Below are 13,859 nucleotides of genomic sequence, written 5' to 3'. Positions count from 1 at the left end.
CATAATGTGAGAAATAATTGACAGTTGATTCATCTTTGAACAACAGCAAAAAGGAATCTCTAAAAGGTTTTCTTCAAAGACTAAAAAACTTGCGAACTTGAGCAAAGTGTATGCTTTCAACTTTTCAAAGCTCGGAGTTCGTGATGCAATATACCAGTCAAAAACCTACGATTGCAAGCGTAATTTGTCACCTATGATATTAAAATGTAATCAAATGGTATACTCGTAAAATTAGGAAATAATTTCACTTGCATTTTGTCACAACGCGCGTGAAATTATTTCCTAATTTCACTCGTCACCATTCGATTACCAATACTAATCACATACACCAGATAATTACTTACAGACGCTGTATGAAGCTGTTACTCTTAAAGGAGTTGTTCTCTATGATTTGAATCTCATTTTTTTGCAAGTACCTGCCAAAACATAGGTTAGTCTGTTTGAGAATTATTTGAAAACTATACGGTATTAAATAACGTAAGGTCGTTCTGATTATAAGATTGGTGTACCGTTACAATCATGTTCTCTGTGATGAGAAATTGCTAAAGATTAATAATAAAAAAAATTTCAATCGAAAAAAAAAAACAAGATACTGTCCCAATTAAATGCACCTAAAGCCACCACAATTTGATACTTGGTTTCTCTTATGTTAGGCGCGGTGGCCTAATGGTTGGTGCGCCGGACTCCGGATCGAGCGGTCCGGGTTCGAGGCCTGGCCGGGGTCATTGTGTTGTGTATTTGAGCAAGACAGTGCCTCTACTCTAACAGTGCCTCTCTCCACCAATGGAGTACCCAGAGATGGACCAGCATCCCATTCAGGGGAGAGTAGAAATATTCCTAGCCACTTAATGCTAAGTAAACAGGGATATGCTCCAGCAAGTATGGGCCACTCGGATAGACGCTTCCCTTTGCAGTCTCTTTGGTCAAGTGTGAAGGACAAGACTACGAATTAAATTGCAATTACATACTCACAGATGTGCCAAGTATCGAAGATCTTTAAAGAAGGTATTGTTGATTCTTTTCAGCGAGTTTCTCGCCAAGTTTCTAAGGTGGATACAAATACATAATGTATAACGATGTCACCAAAATAAAACTCTAACAAAGGTTAATTCACAACTCTTAACTAATAATTAACGATTTTGATGATGCCGTGGATCGGCGGCGAGAGCTCCGATTTTTAACGAATATTTAACAGTAGTTTTAGGCCACATTAGAACTTTCAAAAAAAACTCATGACACAATTTATAGGGGTATCAAATGGTCTTTGCGAGCATTTGCGAGCATGCGAGCAAAGCGTTTTTCTTTGCGAGCACGAGCACTGACAAAAGTTAGCCTTGCGAGCAGCGAGCACTTTTCAAAAAGTTACACCATTGAAAAACGAGCATGCGAGCACTTGTAAAAATGTGCGAGCACGAGCAAACGAGCACCCACTAAAATGTTGCGAGCATTGCGAGCACTGCGACATTTTGAGGGACCATTCATGACCCCTAATTTATTGTTTGAAATACTGCACACAATCTGATATGAAATATTAAATGGAAATTGCCAGTCAATGCACGAGCATATCAGTACTAAAGGACGTAGTAGGTATAACTCCAAGATCATGACTATCATCGTCACAATCTTAAGTTTAATAATATTCCAGTTTGAGGCAAAGGCACCTTCTTTGACGCTGATTTGGACATGAAGAAATTAAAATTGTTTATCTTTATTAATTTTGTTTCCAGGGAATGGCACTAAGCAAAATCTGTTAAGTTTCACAAATCTACCTAGAAGACTCGATGTGGCAAATAATTAATAACACAGATTGAGTCTATGAGCAAACGGTAACCTTGGTTAACTTTCATGTTCTGAAAATCTAAATTCTAGGCCAACCAACTAAATACCTACCATTAGAGTAGGCTTTGTCATTTCCTAGAAGAGTACTGATTTAACTATACTGATCTGTAAAAGCAAAAACTTACAATGTTTGGAGTGGCTTAGATGACGCAAATGATTTTGGTTCAATCTCCTTTATTCCACAAAGTTCCATTTGTCTGTCGAAAAAGAAGAAAGATCAAGGATAGATAACGATATTGTTAGTGTTTGTTCGTTACATAAAAAGTGTCCTTTTTACGAGGGACTGTTAAAGTTACAGCACATAATTTCAAAAACAAGCCTTTTTTATTTACTCACAGGTCAGTAAGGCGAGATAAGCCTCTCAAAAGCCCGGCGTGGATGTACTGCAAAGGGTTATTAGTGAGATTCCTGTAACAAATTGAAAATATTTTCAATATGCATTCATGCATTTCAGTAAACTTTACCGATCCTATCCCTTGAGAGCTCTATTTTAAGCAAAATTGTGTTTGTCATAATTTGTCTACCTAAATAACTAATTGGCGAGCAACTAACTGACTCAGATTGACCGACCGACCGACAACTATCCTGAACCTGTTCCTACTTTATAGTCTGTCGGAATAGTAACAAAACATGATCAACGCAACATTCCAATATGGTAATGGAATGAGATGGAAAATGACCGTAAGGTATACGGGAGCATTAGCCCTTAGTCAAAAAATGTGGTTGAATTGCTTTTAACTTTAACACTGAAAATAATATAATAATTTAGGGGACAATTCAGCGCAAAACTGCTGCGTATGCCATTTTTTCTGCTTCAAGAAACTTTTTCCCGGTGTCTATTAATTGTAATAGCTTTAAGAACTTGTCGCACAAAAATTTTACGAAAGTTACACTGTTTTGTATTATAGCACTCGCCATAGCCATAGTCTATGTTCAAAGTGATCATAGCCCTGGCTAACAAACTTGTGAGAAATGTACCAGTCGTTGTGATGTTAATGGTCTCTATGATCTTAGACTTAAATCGAACCGTGATTTTAACCCTCAGGGTGAGGGGGGGTAGTAGTAGCTGTTCATTTATCCCTTTCTATAATATTAATGGTCAACCATGTGCCCATGACATTTGACGTTGTCATGGCAACGTCATAACTACAAACATGTCTGGACAAAATCATCATTTTTAACATTTTTCTTTATTTTTCCAGTTTTTTTGGAACGGAATTGTAAGACATTCTTATTTTTACATTCCATAGGCATTCTGGCCTGATTCTGCGTCAATATTCGTTATTATCTGACTTTCTAAGAAAATGGTGAAATCCAAGACGACGGATCCAAGATGATGTCATTGCCAACAAAAAATTATGTCATCGTGAAGAGATATCCACCCCTCCCTCTCCCCCTTGTTCGACGGTGGTGGTTTGAGTCTGCTTGTACGTCTGAGGGTTAATACTTACAGAATCCGTACGGATTTAAGCGTGGCAAAAACTCCTTCAGGAAGACTCGATATGTTGTTATCAGACAAGACCCTTCAATAGAAACGTAAAATTTAGATTAATTAAAGAAGGCATTTATCGCCTCTAAAAGCATCGCAGCCGTTGTAAATGATGTGGTTAAAGCTGAAGGAATTTATTAAGGAAAACTAATATAGGCAACATCGTTGCCTTGCACTTTAAGAATCGTTAAATTAAATTTTCAGCTTACAGATTACTTGATTTTTAATAAAAAATGTCTGAGCATGGGAAAATGATGTATATAAGGCAAATATAAGTAGAGGTTTCTATATTGTTTACCTATTTTGACCACCGATATGGTTAAATAACAAGGCCAGTTTTTGGCGCTTTTAGCGTCGCCATGGCATCTAACTGTAACTTTAAAGGGCGCCAATATTATGAACCTTCGGATCCGACAACATGATTGACTATCATTACGACTTTTCAAATCTAGAGCTTATGTTTTCGATTATTACATCTGGCCAGCAAACCAGGGCCAGCAACAGGGTGGAGTGAGTCAGATCTAGAAACGTAACTGATTGAAATTTGAAAGCTTTGCTCGTGCTTGATCTCGTACTCGTACACCCATCTGGTCCCTGTTACCAAAAAACACAACGCGCAATTCACTAACAAAACAAAAAAAAAACACTGAATAAACACAGCGTTTCTATCGAATCAATTCGGATTTAAAATCTAGTCAGATCACCACTTACAGTGTTCGAAGTGTTTTCCTGTAGTAGAATGTCCCGTTGGTGATATTTCTCAGTCGATTTCCATTCAAATTTCTGTAATGTGTGTGTGAGATAAAATACAGCGTATGTTAGACATCAGTATTTGCAAAATGCATTCATTGTAACGTTTGGAGTGGAAACAAATTTCATTACTTCGACAATACTCAAGAAATGCTTTATTTATGAACTGTGGTTTTAGAATGAAATAAATGATATATTGTAAAATTATTTTCGCACTTACGATGAATCTGCAAAGAATTAGGGTTTTCTTTCAGCAGCTACCTTTGGTAATGTGCTTTGTTACATGAAGCGACGTTACAAGAATTTAGGGGAAGATTCATTGGAGCTTGAAACTAAATAAACTGTTTTCAGTATACTGCACTTTATTATGACACGTATTGTAAGCTTACATGGCGTATATTTTGTACATTTTGTAGAACGCACTAGCCTCGATAACCTGAATGTTGTTATTTTCCAGGTAACTGTTGACACAAAAAAATAACATTAAACATAGGTATATGGCAACAATATGCTAACATATATATACAAGTTTTAAAAAATCTATTTTCGAATCTTTTTGGTGTTACTGCTCAAACAGAAGCCAAGTGAGTCTTTCTGTAGAAATCTACAATGATGTAAATTTTGCATTAACTTAAAAACTCGGAAAAAATTCCGAGCCCCAAAGTGACCAATAAAATGTAAAATAAATATTTCACTTTTTACTCTTCGGTTAGTTCATATTGATCATTGAAATACACTACATACATGAAAATGTAAATTCAAAAAGCATACGTTTGTAACACATATGACAGTTTTTATTACATTATAATAGACTTAACCAAGATAATGTCTTTTTACTAAAACTAAAATAAGCTGAATTGAATCGGTTTCGGTACCAGTGCATATTCTGAACCTGAATACGTGTGTTACATTTCAGTGTTGGCAAAGAATGCGAGAAATTCACTCAAACCCCTTACAATTGGAATAGGATAAAGTGTCCACCAACGGGAAGCGCCTCCGTTAGCGGAGGTTCGACCGTACTGGTCTTATTGAAATTATACCATCGTGTTACTTATTATAAGGTACTCACAGTTTATATAGATATCTAAGGCCATTGAAAGTTTTGTTCTTGAGAATGTTAACTTTGTTTCCAGCTAATGATCTGCGTTAACAAATTATAAACCATTATAAATTGGAGTGTGTCAATTAATTTCAAATATTTTTTGGTTATTCACTGACGTAGCAACTTAAATACTTACAAATAATTAAAGTATTTTGATTTCTCGAAATTTTCAAAGGTTCCTGGCGTTAATGTCTTGATACTGTTTTTATCCAGGTATCTATAATGCAAAAACCGAGAGATTATAAAAAGCATTTACCGAAAGAGACTACCGACTTCTCAGAATATATTGAAGTTTAAACTGTTTATACTTACATTTCTCTAGTGCTGTATTGAAGTCCTTCAAGCGTGTAGTTGTTTAATTCGCTGATGTTATTTCCATTCAGGTGCCTTTCACAGCGATGCAAGAAAATGAATGTCACGCATAAACCAAATGTTTTGGTCGACAAGCATACATTCTAGTCTAGTTCTGAAACAACATTTCAACTTCTGCCCTTTACAAGCAACAGAACCTTCGATACTGATTAACCAGGGCTCAATCCTAGCAGTATCCATATCAATCAACAACTTCTGTTATTCCCTTTTCTTCTAACATACACCCAAAATATAGGACGCTTGTCTCCCTTATGATTGCCTTCTTTTTTCTAATCACAAAGATTACTTTGGACCAAGAATCGATCAAAACATTTCTGGATAGGGGCAACATACTGCCTAGCTTAGGCTGTTTCCGTAAGATATAGTCATTTTCTCGTCGCCTTTTTACGCCTATAATTGCACTGACACTATATCCACAATGAAGATAGTTTTTTCTTCTTAAAAGAGAAAGTCTTTTGACGTGAAGTAAACCACACACAGAAAAATCGAGAGTGTTATGGTAACACCAAAAAGGTGTAAATTCTTGCAGCTGTGTGAACACCAATTTAGTGTTTTATTAACACTGCAACAGTGTACATTTACACCAACATGGTGTAAATTACAAATAATTACGATTACGATTGCGTTTAAAAACACCCACGCAGTGTTATGACAACACATAATCAGGGTAATTTTACTCCAAAAAAGAGTAAGTTAACACCAAAGTCGCGTTATATAACCCAATTGAGGTGTTGAAACACACCACAAAGGCGCTTACTTAACACTGCTTTAGTGTTTCTTGTGCACTAAATAAGTGTATCAGCGACACTGATATGGTGTAAAACACCTTGCAGCTGTGTGCACACCGAAATTAGGTCAATTTACACCAATGAGTATTTTACACTAAATTCGCGTAAATCAACACTTTTAGTTGTGTTATAACAACACCATACAGGTGCTATGTTAACACTCTTTCTAGTTGACTAAACAGGGAAAGTAGGTAACTTAAGAGTACGTACAGTGATGACTACTGAGGTTTCATTAGTTTCCCTTCTCAGTATTTAATCAGTCACAAAAAACACTGTTAACTTTAGTTACAAAGAAGCACACTTAGGACGGACTATTTTAACAACATACATACAGGTTTCAGTAACAAAACCTTGCCATGTCTAAACCAAAATAGTTATTTTTAATTCAGTGGTCCTAACAGTTCATTCATTCATTCTCACTTTCGTAAGAAGTCTTACGCTATCATGTATGTCTAGCACGTATCTCTGAAGAAATATATATACGTTCATGCATTCCTTTGGGTACTGAATATTGCACACGAAATATAAGAACAGCAAGGTGATCAGGGCACTGGTATGCCCCCCAATTATATCTTCAAAAAGAGATCCTGTTCCCCACTGATAAAGATATCGTCTGGGGAGTGCAATTCTCCTTCAAAGATCATAAAGGGAGGCATTCCTTCCCTTCTGCCTTTTGCCACCTCTTTTGCATCACTGCCATTCTACAAGAAAAAAATCGGAAACGACATCGTGTTAATTATGATTTATATAGTTAAGCAATACCAGATAACATTGATGAACATTGTTATGAAATGGGGGATATAAACACCTTGAATGGTAGCTCTTGAAACTTTCATGGACCCACCTCTATTATTTTCTTGGTTTGAAGAACGAGAAATGCTGGAAGAAAACCGACTCAGTAGACTCAAGTTTCCCCTGCCGATGAAGTTCTTTCAAACTCTTTCTAATATTTCAATATTCAAATCAGTTTACTACATCCACACCTTTCTAGAGTGTTCTAAGAAGCTAAAGATGGATAACAAACAACAATAAAATAATAAACATAGACCCATAATCAAGTATGTTATTTCGAAATTCTATGATTATACCGTTTCAATCTACGCTTGGAGATAAAAAAAAGGGGTCACAATTCGTTCGATTGGCCATGTTTCTGAATAAATCGCTCATATAGAGATTCATTTTTCAGGCAAAATTTGTTGTTGTGGTACTGGTAGTTGTTATCAGTTTTGTTGTTGCTGACCACTTGTTACAATCTTCCAATTCATAATGTTCCAAGTAATGAGTGGTTTAAATAATTAATCCGACTCAACTTTGGAGCTAGTTAAAAGCGGAAAATCCACTTTACATAGCTATGGATTAGCCCACAACATGATGAATTGGTAGAGAATAACAGTGGCACAATAAACTTGGTGCAATCATAGTCTGAAAGAAGACCAAAAACATTTAGGATTGAAATGTCATTGAACAGGAAATTTAAAATTGATTAAAGTTTGACAAAAAGCTCAATACAGTCAAACTGCTATAGTGATATAATGCTGCTTAGAAATAACGATTAATGGCCAAATATTAGTAGAAAGGTCATTCTTTATCTAAGCTCCCAGCCTCTGAGTGGCGCTGACATCCATGTGAAAGTTAAAAATATTTATTATAGTCAAGTCCTACTTGATAATACCTGACCTTTTGTCACTTGTGCCTTATGTTTCACCTTTATCAGCAGCCAGAGGTTCGTCCTCTTGAACCACAATGGTTGGCATTCCAGATGGCATCGATTGAAATGAACAATTTCCCGTGCTTTCCTGGGCATTCAACTTGTTAATCTTCTCCATTATTTTCAAACGGGGACCGGCAAGGGGCACGAGGGTCTTAAGAGTGTCTTCATTCATGCACTTTAGTGATTCGCCATCAATTGCACGATCTTTTGTTGATACCACAGAAAAAAAGGACAGTACAAAAAAATAAGTATTACAAGACCTCACAACCATCAAAGTACATGTAGGCTTTTGAAAACTTTACAACCTGTTTTGTTATTTGGCGTTTTCAGTTATTATAGTCTACTGGGGGATGAAATCAGTACAAAGTCATTTCGATTTTAGTTGACAATCCAAAAGTAATTTTAGCCTTAGTTTGGACTTCACATCTTCACCAACAGTTTAATTTTATGGAAAATACAATCTGATCTTGTCTTACCACAGAAAAAGTCAACATATTCCTTCAACCCCTCCTTCCTCATCCATTCTCTTACATCCTCGCACAAAAAATGAAGCCATGTTAATAAAAATGGTTCTCTGAAAGAAAGAAAGAAAGAAAGAAAGAAAGAAAGAAAGAAAGAAAGAAATGTATAGATCATGTTGCAAAATCGATTGCTCAGTACTGAAACCAACAGTGTCCATGGTCTGATTTGTTGGCCCTGAAATGTGCAGAAAATATCCATACCCACCCCAAAAACCTTCAATGGGAGAGGTATGGATATTTTCTGAAACAACACAATCTTGTTTTTTATTGCAAAAGGAATAAGGTTATCCCATCATGAAATTGCACACAGTTATGGCTCTGTCCATTCCAGGGGTTGGGGGGGGGGGGTTCATTTGTGCATGTGTCAGCTTTTCCATCCCCCTGGCTTGGGGTATTCTCTATTATTATCATTGTCAAAGGCATTATTATTTTTGCGGTTACATGTATATCAGTGCTTGGGTATTTTAATTTGCAATGTAAATGCTGTAAAATGTTCTATTGAGCCACTACCCTCTCAAAGTTGTAAGCCTCCCCTTCCCCACAATGTTTTAGCGAGAAATTGATTTATGGTCTCCTGGGATTGGGAGGTTGTATGGGCTTGGAATTGGGGTAGGAATTGTACCTTTAATAAGAACTCAAATTGATCTTTGGAAACATTTGCACGTAATAACAGTTAATAAAATATATATTATTTTCACGTAGAGTTTATAAAACATATTTTTTTTCTTGTATGATGTTCTGCAAAGACACAAACGGCCACATATTCCTAGCATGTTGCGAGTGAACAATTAGGACCGGAAATCGATCCATGTGGACGATTCCTAACTGGCACGCAAGGTTTTGCTCTTGAAGTCTGTGAAGTATAAAATCTCGTATATTTTCAGTTTAAAACTGAAAAAAATTTCGACAACGTTCCGCTTTAACGCACGGCAAAGGGATTCGTCTGGTCAACGACATGAAGCGTGAACATTGTCCTCCCACTACTGGGAGCTATAAAATTCAGTTAGCGCCAATTTGCGTGTACGCATAAACTCGATTAACAGCCATCCCGCGCTATTGCACGGCTGCCAAACATTGTCGATGCCAAACACCGCTTTATACATATTAAAAGGTTTGTGCTTTCGATTCACTTCTGTAGTTTTTGTCTATATAATATAAAAACATTACACGTCGGCTCAAAGATAGGAATTTGATGTTCGAGTGGCAAAAACAATACATTTTTGCCGCTCGAACATAAAATTCATATCTTCTCGCCACCGTGAAATATCCTCTATTTCTACTCACTGCAGTACTCACAATCAGTACTAAGTAAAACATGAATTATTGAAGACTTACCTCTGATCACGGAGATTGCCCGGAGATTCCTACAAGAGGACGGTGAATAACAGATTCTAACAAGTTGTTCTCAACGAACCCTGTTTGAGCGGTTGCCGAAATAAAAGGTTGGTCACGTCATTCCCGCCTTTTTCTTTGATGACGTTAGATGTGAGGTACCGGATGACAATCCGAAGGCCTGGTCACCAAGTACACCACCTTTTCACACAGCGAGGCATCGTAGATATGTCACACTTGTCTTATTTATTTAAGCAAATATTCTATTAGATTGCATTTTGCATTTGTTCTTTAGTTAGAGGACTAGATCGATTCTTAACATCTCGTGACATGGCGTGTTTTTAAGTCTTCAAAATTGTTCTGTATCATAATTAGCTATTTAGCTGTCAATGACCTGTCAAATTGCAATCACGAACGATCAAACATGCACGCAAGCTAAATATTGCTGATCACCAGGCCCTGCTGATCACAGTAGGAGAAAGCGTTCTGTGTTTTCTTATTTGTATCGTCTTGATGTTATTATTACATTTTTTCAATCAAAGTCGTCCAACAGTAGAAGAACAACTACAACTTCCTTTTGTGCGATAAGCAAACTAGTCCTGTTGCGTGACTTGGCGACATGACAGCTTATCATACAATTTTCTAAGTGCCTCAACTAGAACCCAAATCGTTGACAAAAGAGCAGGCCCAACGATCAACAGGGTCAACGATTTTTATCCGTAGGTAAAACTCAATGCTCAGATTGGATTTCAGTTCGCGAAGTTCTTCTCGTTCTTGCTCATTGTGAGGTTGTTCCTCCAATGTGGTTTGTTGACCAAAAATTGTTCCCAGGCGCATGTAAATTTAGATTACTTTTTTCTTAAATATTGACAAAGTTATGAACGGCCCTCCCCCTTCTGAATAAGGTTTAGGTTATCCAGCAAAAGTGAAACTGTTCAGTTTTATTCCTTTACTATGTATAATGAAAAAGTGTGTACATGACTTGTTGTGTTGTACGTGACATCTTCCTCATAACTCTTCTCAGCTTTACTGATACCAATGCATGCTTGTCAGCTAGGTTTATTCGGCATTTCCTTTATTATTTGGGTAAGGTCTTTTTCAGTATCGGTCTGCAGCACATCAAATAATCTAACATAAGTGTCTTTCTTGAACATTTACCGGCACAAGAAGTAATTGGCATTTCGTGTAATTTCACAACTATTTCGTGTTGGCATACACGATCCAGCGTTAAATTACATACTAGCGGTGTTAAACCCGTGCAAGGTTTTTGTTACCCGGTTGCAGTGTAAAAAAACACCAACAAGGTGTTGCACAATGTTTCCATTACACCAGTTTGGTGTTAGTTAACACTGAATTAGTGTATTGTTATAATTACACCATGTTGGTGTTGTGGTAACACGGACATGGTGTAAATTTATACTACCCTCGGTGTTCTTTAACACCCTCACTTTTTCTGTGCAGAGCTTCAGACATAAAAACCAAGAAAAAGAAGTACTGAAAGTGTAATGAACAACTCAATGGCAAATCACTTACAGCCCTCTAAGCGTCTTGACATCCGCAAAAGTTCCAGGAGCTATATCTTGAATTCTGTTCTCAGTTAAGAATCTAAGAATTGCGTATTATCAAAAAAAATCTGACTAGATGTTTTTTCAACATACAAACAGTGACTATTTTTATTATAATAGAAGAATATTTCCTTTTAAACCTTAAATCTTAAAATATTTTTGATGTAGGAAAAACAACTGCAAGTCGCTGGCGCCAAAAAATGTCAGTGTTAAGGAACAAGGTGTGTATTCACGTATGCCCGTGTAGCCCGTAGAGTCATGCCCGTGTTTTTGAAAAACTAACTTTTAAGTGCTTCTTATGTGACCCGCTATATGTTTCCAAATGATCCACTAAATATCTTTCACTCACATGTCTCCGCTTCTTTTACAGAAATCCTTTGAATTACGATTGCATTTTGTTAATTCCCAATGAAGGTAACAATAAAGGTTACCGTATACGTGCAGGGATGTCTCATCACAAATACCTCAACCTCAATATCAAATCGACACTTGCAAAATTGGCTACTAGGAAACAGTAATAGCTTCTTTTTTTTTTAATTTATGAAGTTTAATTGATGCCTCTGCACTCATCTGAATAGCTTTTCTAAGCCTCTAAATCAAAGGGATTTTATTAGTTCGGTTATCGGATGATTCGGATCTTTTCAAAAAGTCGCCAAAAGAGAAATGTCCAGGATTGAAAGCCAATGGTATGAACCCTCCTTGTGATATGTAGGGGTCACAAACTGTCCCCATCAATAAAAGTTAACAAAAGCACACAAAATTAAATTCTGTCAAATATGAAGCAATATGAAAACGCCAATCCCGCAGCAAATATGAGTCTGTATAAGTCTGCAGCGATCGCGCGAGAATTATCACAAACGTACCATTTTGACCCTCCAATGTATAAGCAATCCTGAAAAAAAAATTCTTACTCACAATCTTTGTAAAGTCTTCAATCCACGAAAGGTGCCGTTGAGCAGCTCTGAAATATTGTTGTGCTCGAGGTATCTGCAAAAAATACATTTAATTTAGAAAATAAATCATTGTTACGGAATCAGCTTCCAGCTACCGGTTAGAGATATGACAAAAATTGTAAAACGTAGGTTATTAATGCTTGACTGTACTGTTAAAAAAGTCAGACGTTTCGGGAATAACCTCTTAATCAGTGTTTGTAGATGTATCCACTGATAAGGGGTTTTAATTTCCCCCAAAACGTCTGACTGTGACGGATAAGGATATTTCTGTCACCTGGGATACCCTTTTAGCGCATGGGAGTTCTTGAATGTTGTTGAAGTGCTTACAATAACACTTACAAATCTCTTAAGGATTCTAGGTCTTGAAATCCTCCAGGTGCGATACTTTGAATGTTGTTATTTCGAAGATATCTAACAAAATATAAAAATATATGTTAACACTTAAAAGTATCAAAAATGTAGGCAAGATTCAGATCAAAAAAAGCAAGTTTACACTGGCTCTATTAAAAACGTAAAACGAGCAGTTAAGACTATCGAAAAAACATTCGATCTTCTTCGCTTTCCCAAAGGAGAGAAAATTTACTCTCGAGCTATAGGTCCAAAATATATTAAGCAAAATGAGACACGTGGAATAAAATAACTGGCGGAAGTACACAAGTTGTTATGCACTTCTTCCCTATTCTTAAAAGTACCGCGTGCTTCTATAACTCAACACTGAATGCACTCGGGCGTGTTAACTAACCAAGCTTTGTTTTGGCATGTAAAAGGTAGCTTAGGCTCGTTACTCTGCAATAATCTTTAGATTGTAGCATTGTACGTATGATTTTTAACAAGGTAACTGATTTCTTCGCGCTGAATGTGTCGTTATCTTATAATATCATGAACAGTCTAACTAGAACGTCCTGTTTTGAAACAAATTCTTCTATCAAACTACTTACAAGTATCTTAGCACTTTCAGCCCTCTGAATGTTCCACTGGAAATGTTCATCAGCATATTTTCATCTAGCTGTCTACAAATAACAGTATACTGTCTAATTAACTTATATCGGTACGAAAAGCAATCAGTTAATAAAAAAGTACAGTGAAATCCTGATTTGTCGAGCCTTTGACTTTCTGTATAACTCAAACCAAAAGTCGTATAATTATACTCGTAGCGATTTTTATTCCTCGCGAGTTTCGAAAAAATCGAGAATCCACTGTAAGGTACGCATAGCATAAGAAATACTCAACATTCAAACCACTGCTGACGTTTTTTTTTTCAAGAGGATAAACAGACAACTAAATTGATGATCAGTTTATCCTTTACTTTTAGCGGAGCTCCTCAGCGCGCGCCAGCGCGCGGAGCGGAGCACCATGGGTAATGCGGGTACGAGAGAATTGATGTAAACCCAGGAGGCCGAAAAAATTTGGTGCGTACGCCCGCCGCGCCTACAGACT

General features: G+C 36.8%; 2 protein-coding genes and 1 long non-coding RNA gene across 5 annotated transcripts in view; 1 reads left to right on the top strand and 2 right to left on the bottom strand.

Moving 5' to 3' along the window:
* The window catches only part of LOC144649741 (allene oxide synthase-lipoxygenase protein-like), a 178,064-nt gene that overhangs the window by 111,544 nt on the left and 52,661 nt on the right, over positions 1 to 13,859 (top strand). The window lies entirely within an intron of this gene.
* The window catches only part of LOC144649737 (uncharacterized), a 32,960-nt gene that overhangs the window by 8,115 nt on the left and 10,986 nt on the right, over positions 1 to 13,859 (bottom strand). Inside the window, exons 7-20 of one of the 2 annotated variants that reach the window (XM_078509307.1) lie at positions 13,361 to 13,432; positions 12,762 to 12,833; positions 12,385 to 12,456; positions 11,438 to 11,509; positions 5,493 to 5,567; positions 5,317 to 5,397; positions 5,148 to 5,219; positions 4,468 to 4,539; positions 4,040 to 4,111; positions 3,291 to 3,362; positions 2,176 to 2,247; positions 1,965 to 2,036; positions 973 to 1,044; positions 345 to 416 (exon numbers count right to left, since the gene is read on the bottom strand). In XM_078509307.1, coding sequence (XP_078365433.1) covers positions 345 to 416; positions 973 to 1,044; positions 1,965 to 2,036; positions 2,176 to 2,247; positions 3,291 to 3,362; positions 4,040 to 4,111; positions 4,468 to 4,539; positions 5,148 to 5,219; positions 5,317 to 5,397; positions 5,493 to 5,567; positions 11,438 to 11,509; positions 12,385 to 12,456; positions 12,762 to 12,833; positions 13,361 to 13,432 — 1,020 coding nt within the window. The remainder of the gene's footprint in view (positions 1 to 344; positions 417 to 972; positions 1,045 to 1,964; positions 2,037 to 2,175; positions 2,248 to 3,290; positions 3,363 to 4,039; positions 4,112 to 4,467; positions 4,540 to 5,147; positions 5,220 to 5,316; positions 5,398 to 5,492; positions 5,568 to 11,437; positions 11,510 to 12,384; positions 12,457 to 12,761; positions 12,834 to 13,360; positions 13,433 to 13,859) is intronic. The other variant, XM_078509308.1, reaches the window with a different exon arrangement.
* LOC144649697 (uncharacterized) lies at positions 6,568 to 11,360 on the bottom strand. 2 transcript variants are annotated; one of them, XR_013569926.1, is made up of 4 exons: positions 9,908 to 11,360; positions 8,528 to 8,625; positions 7,185 to 8,255; positions 6,568 to 7,041 (listed from the first exon to the last, which is right to left on the bottom strand). It is a non-coding gene; the product is annotated as an uncharacterized LOC144649697 (long non-coding RNA). The 2 variants fall into 2 exon arrangements; XR_013569925.1 differs by having other exon boundaries at positions 8,018 to 8,255.

Source organism: Oculina patagonica, chromosome 4 (assembly GCF_052425735.1).
Source record: "Oculina patagonica isolate OP01 chromosome 4, crgOcupat, whole genome shotgun sequence".
Classification (NCBI taxonomy): domain Eukaryota; kingdom Metazoa; phylum Cnidaria; class Anthozoa; order Scleractinia; family Oculinidae; genus Oculina; species Oculina patagonica.
The sequence above is the reverse complement of the archived record's forward strand: the minus strand, read 5'-3'. Positions and strand labels throughout refer to the sequence as shown.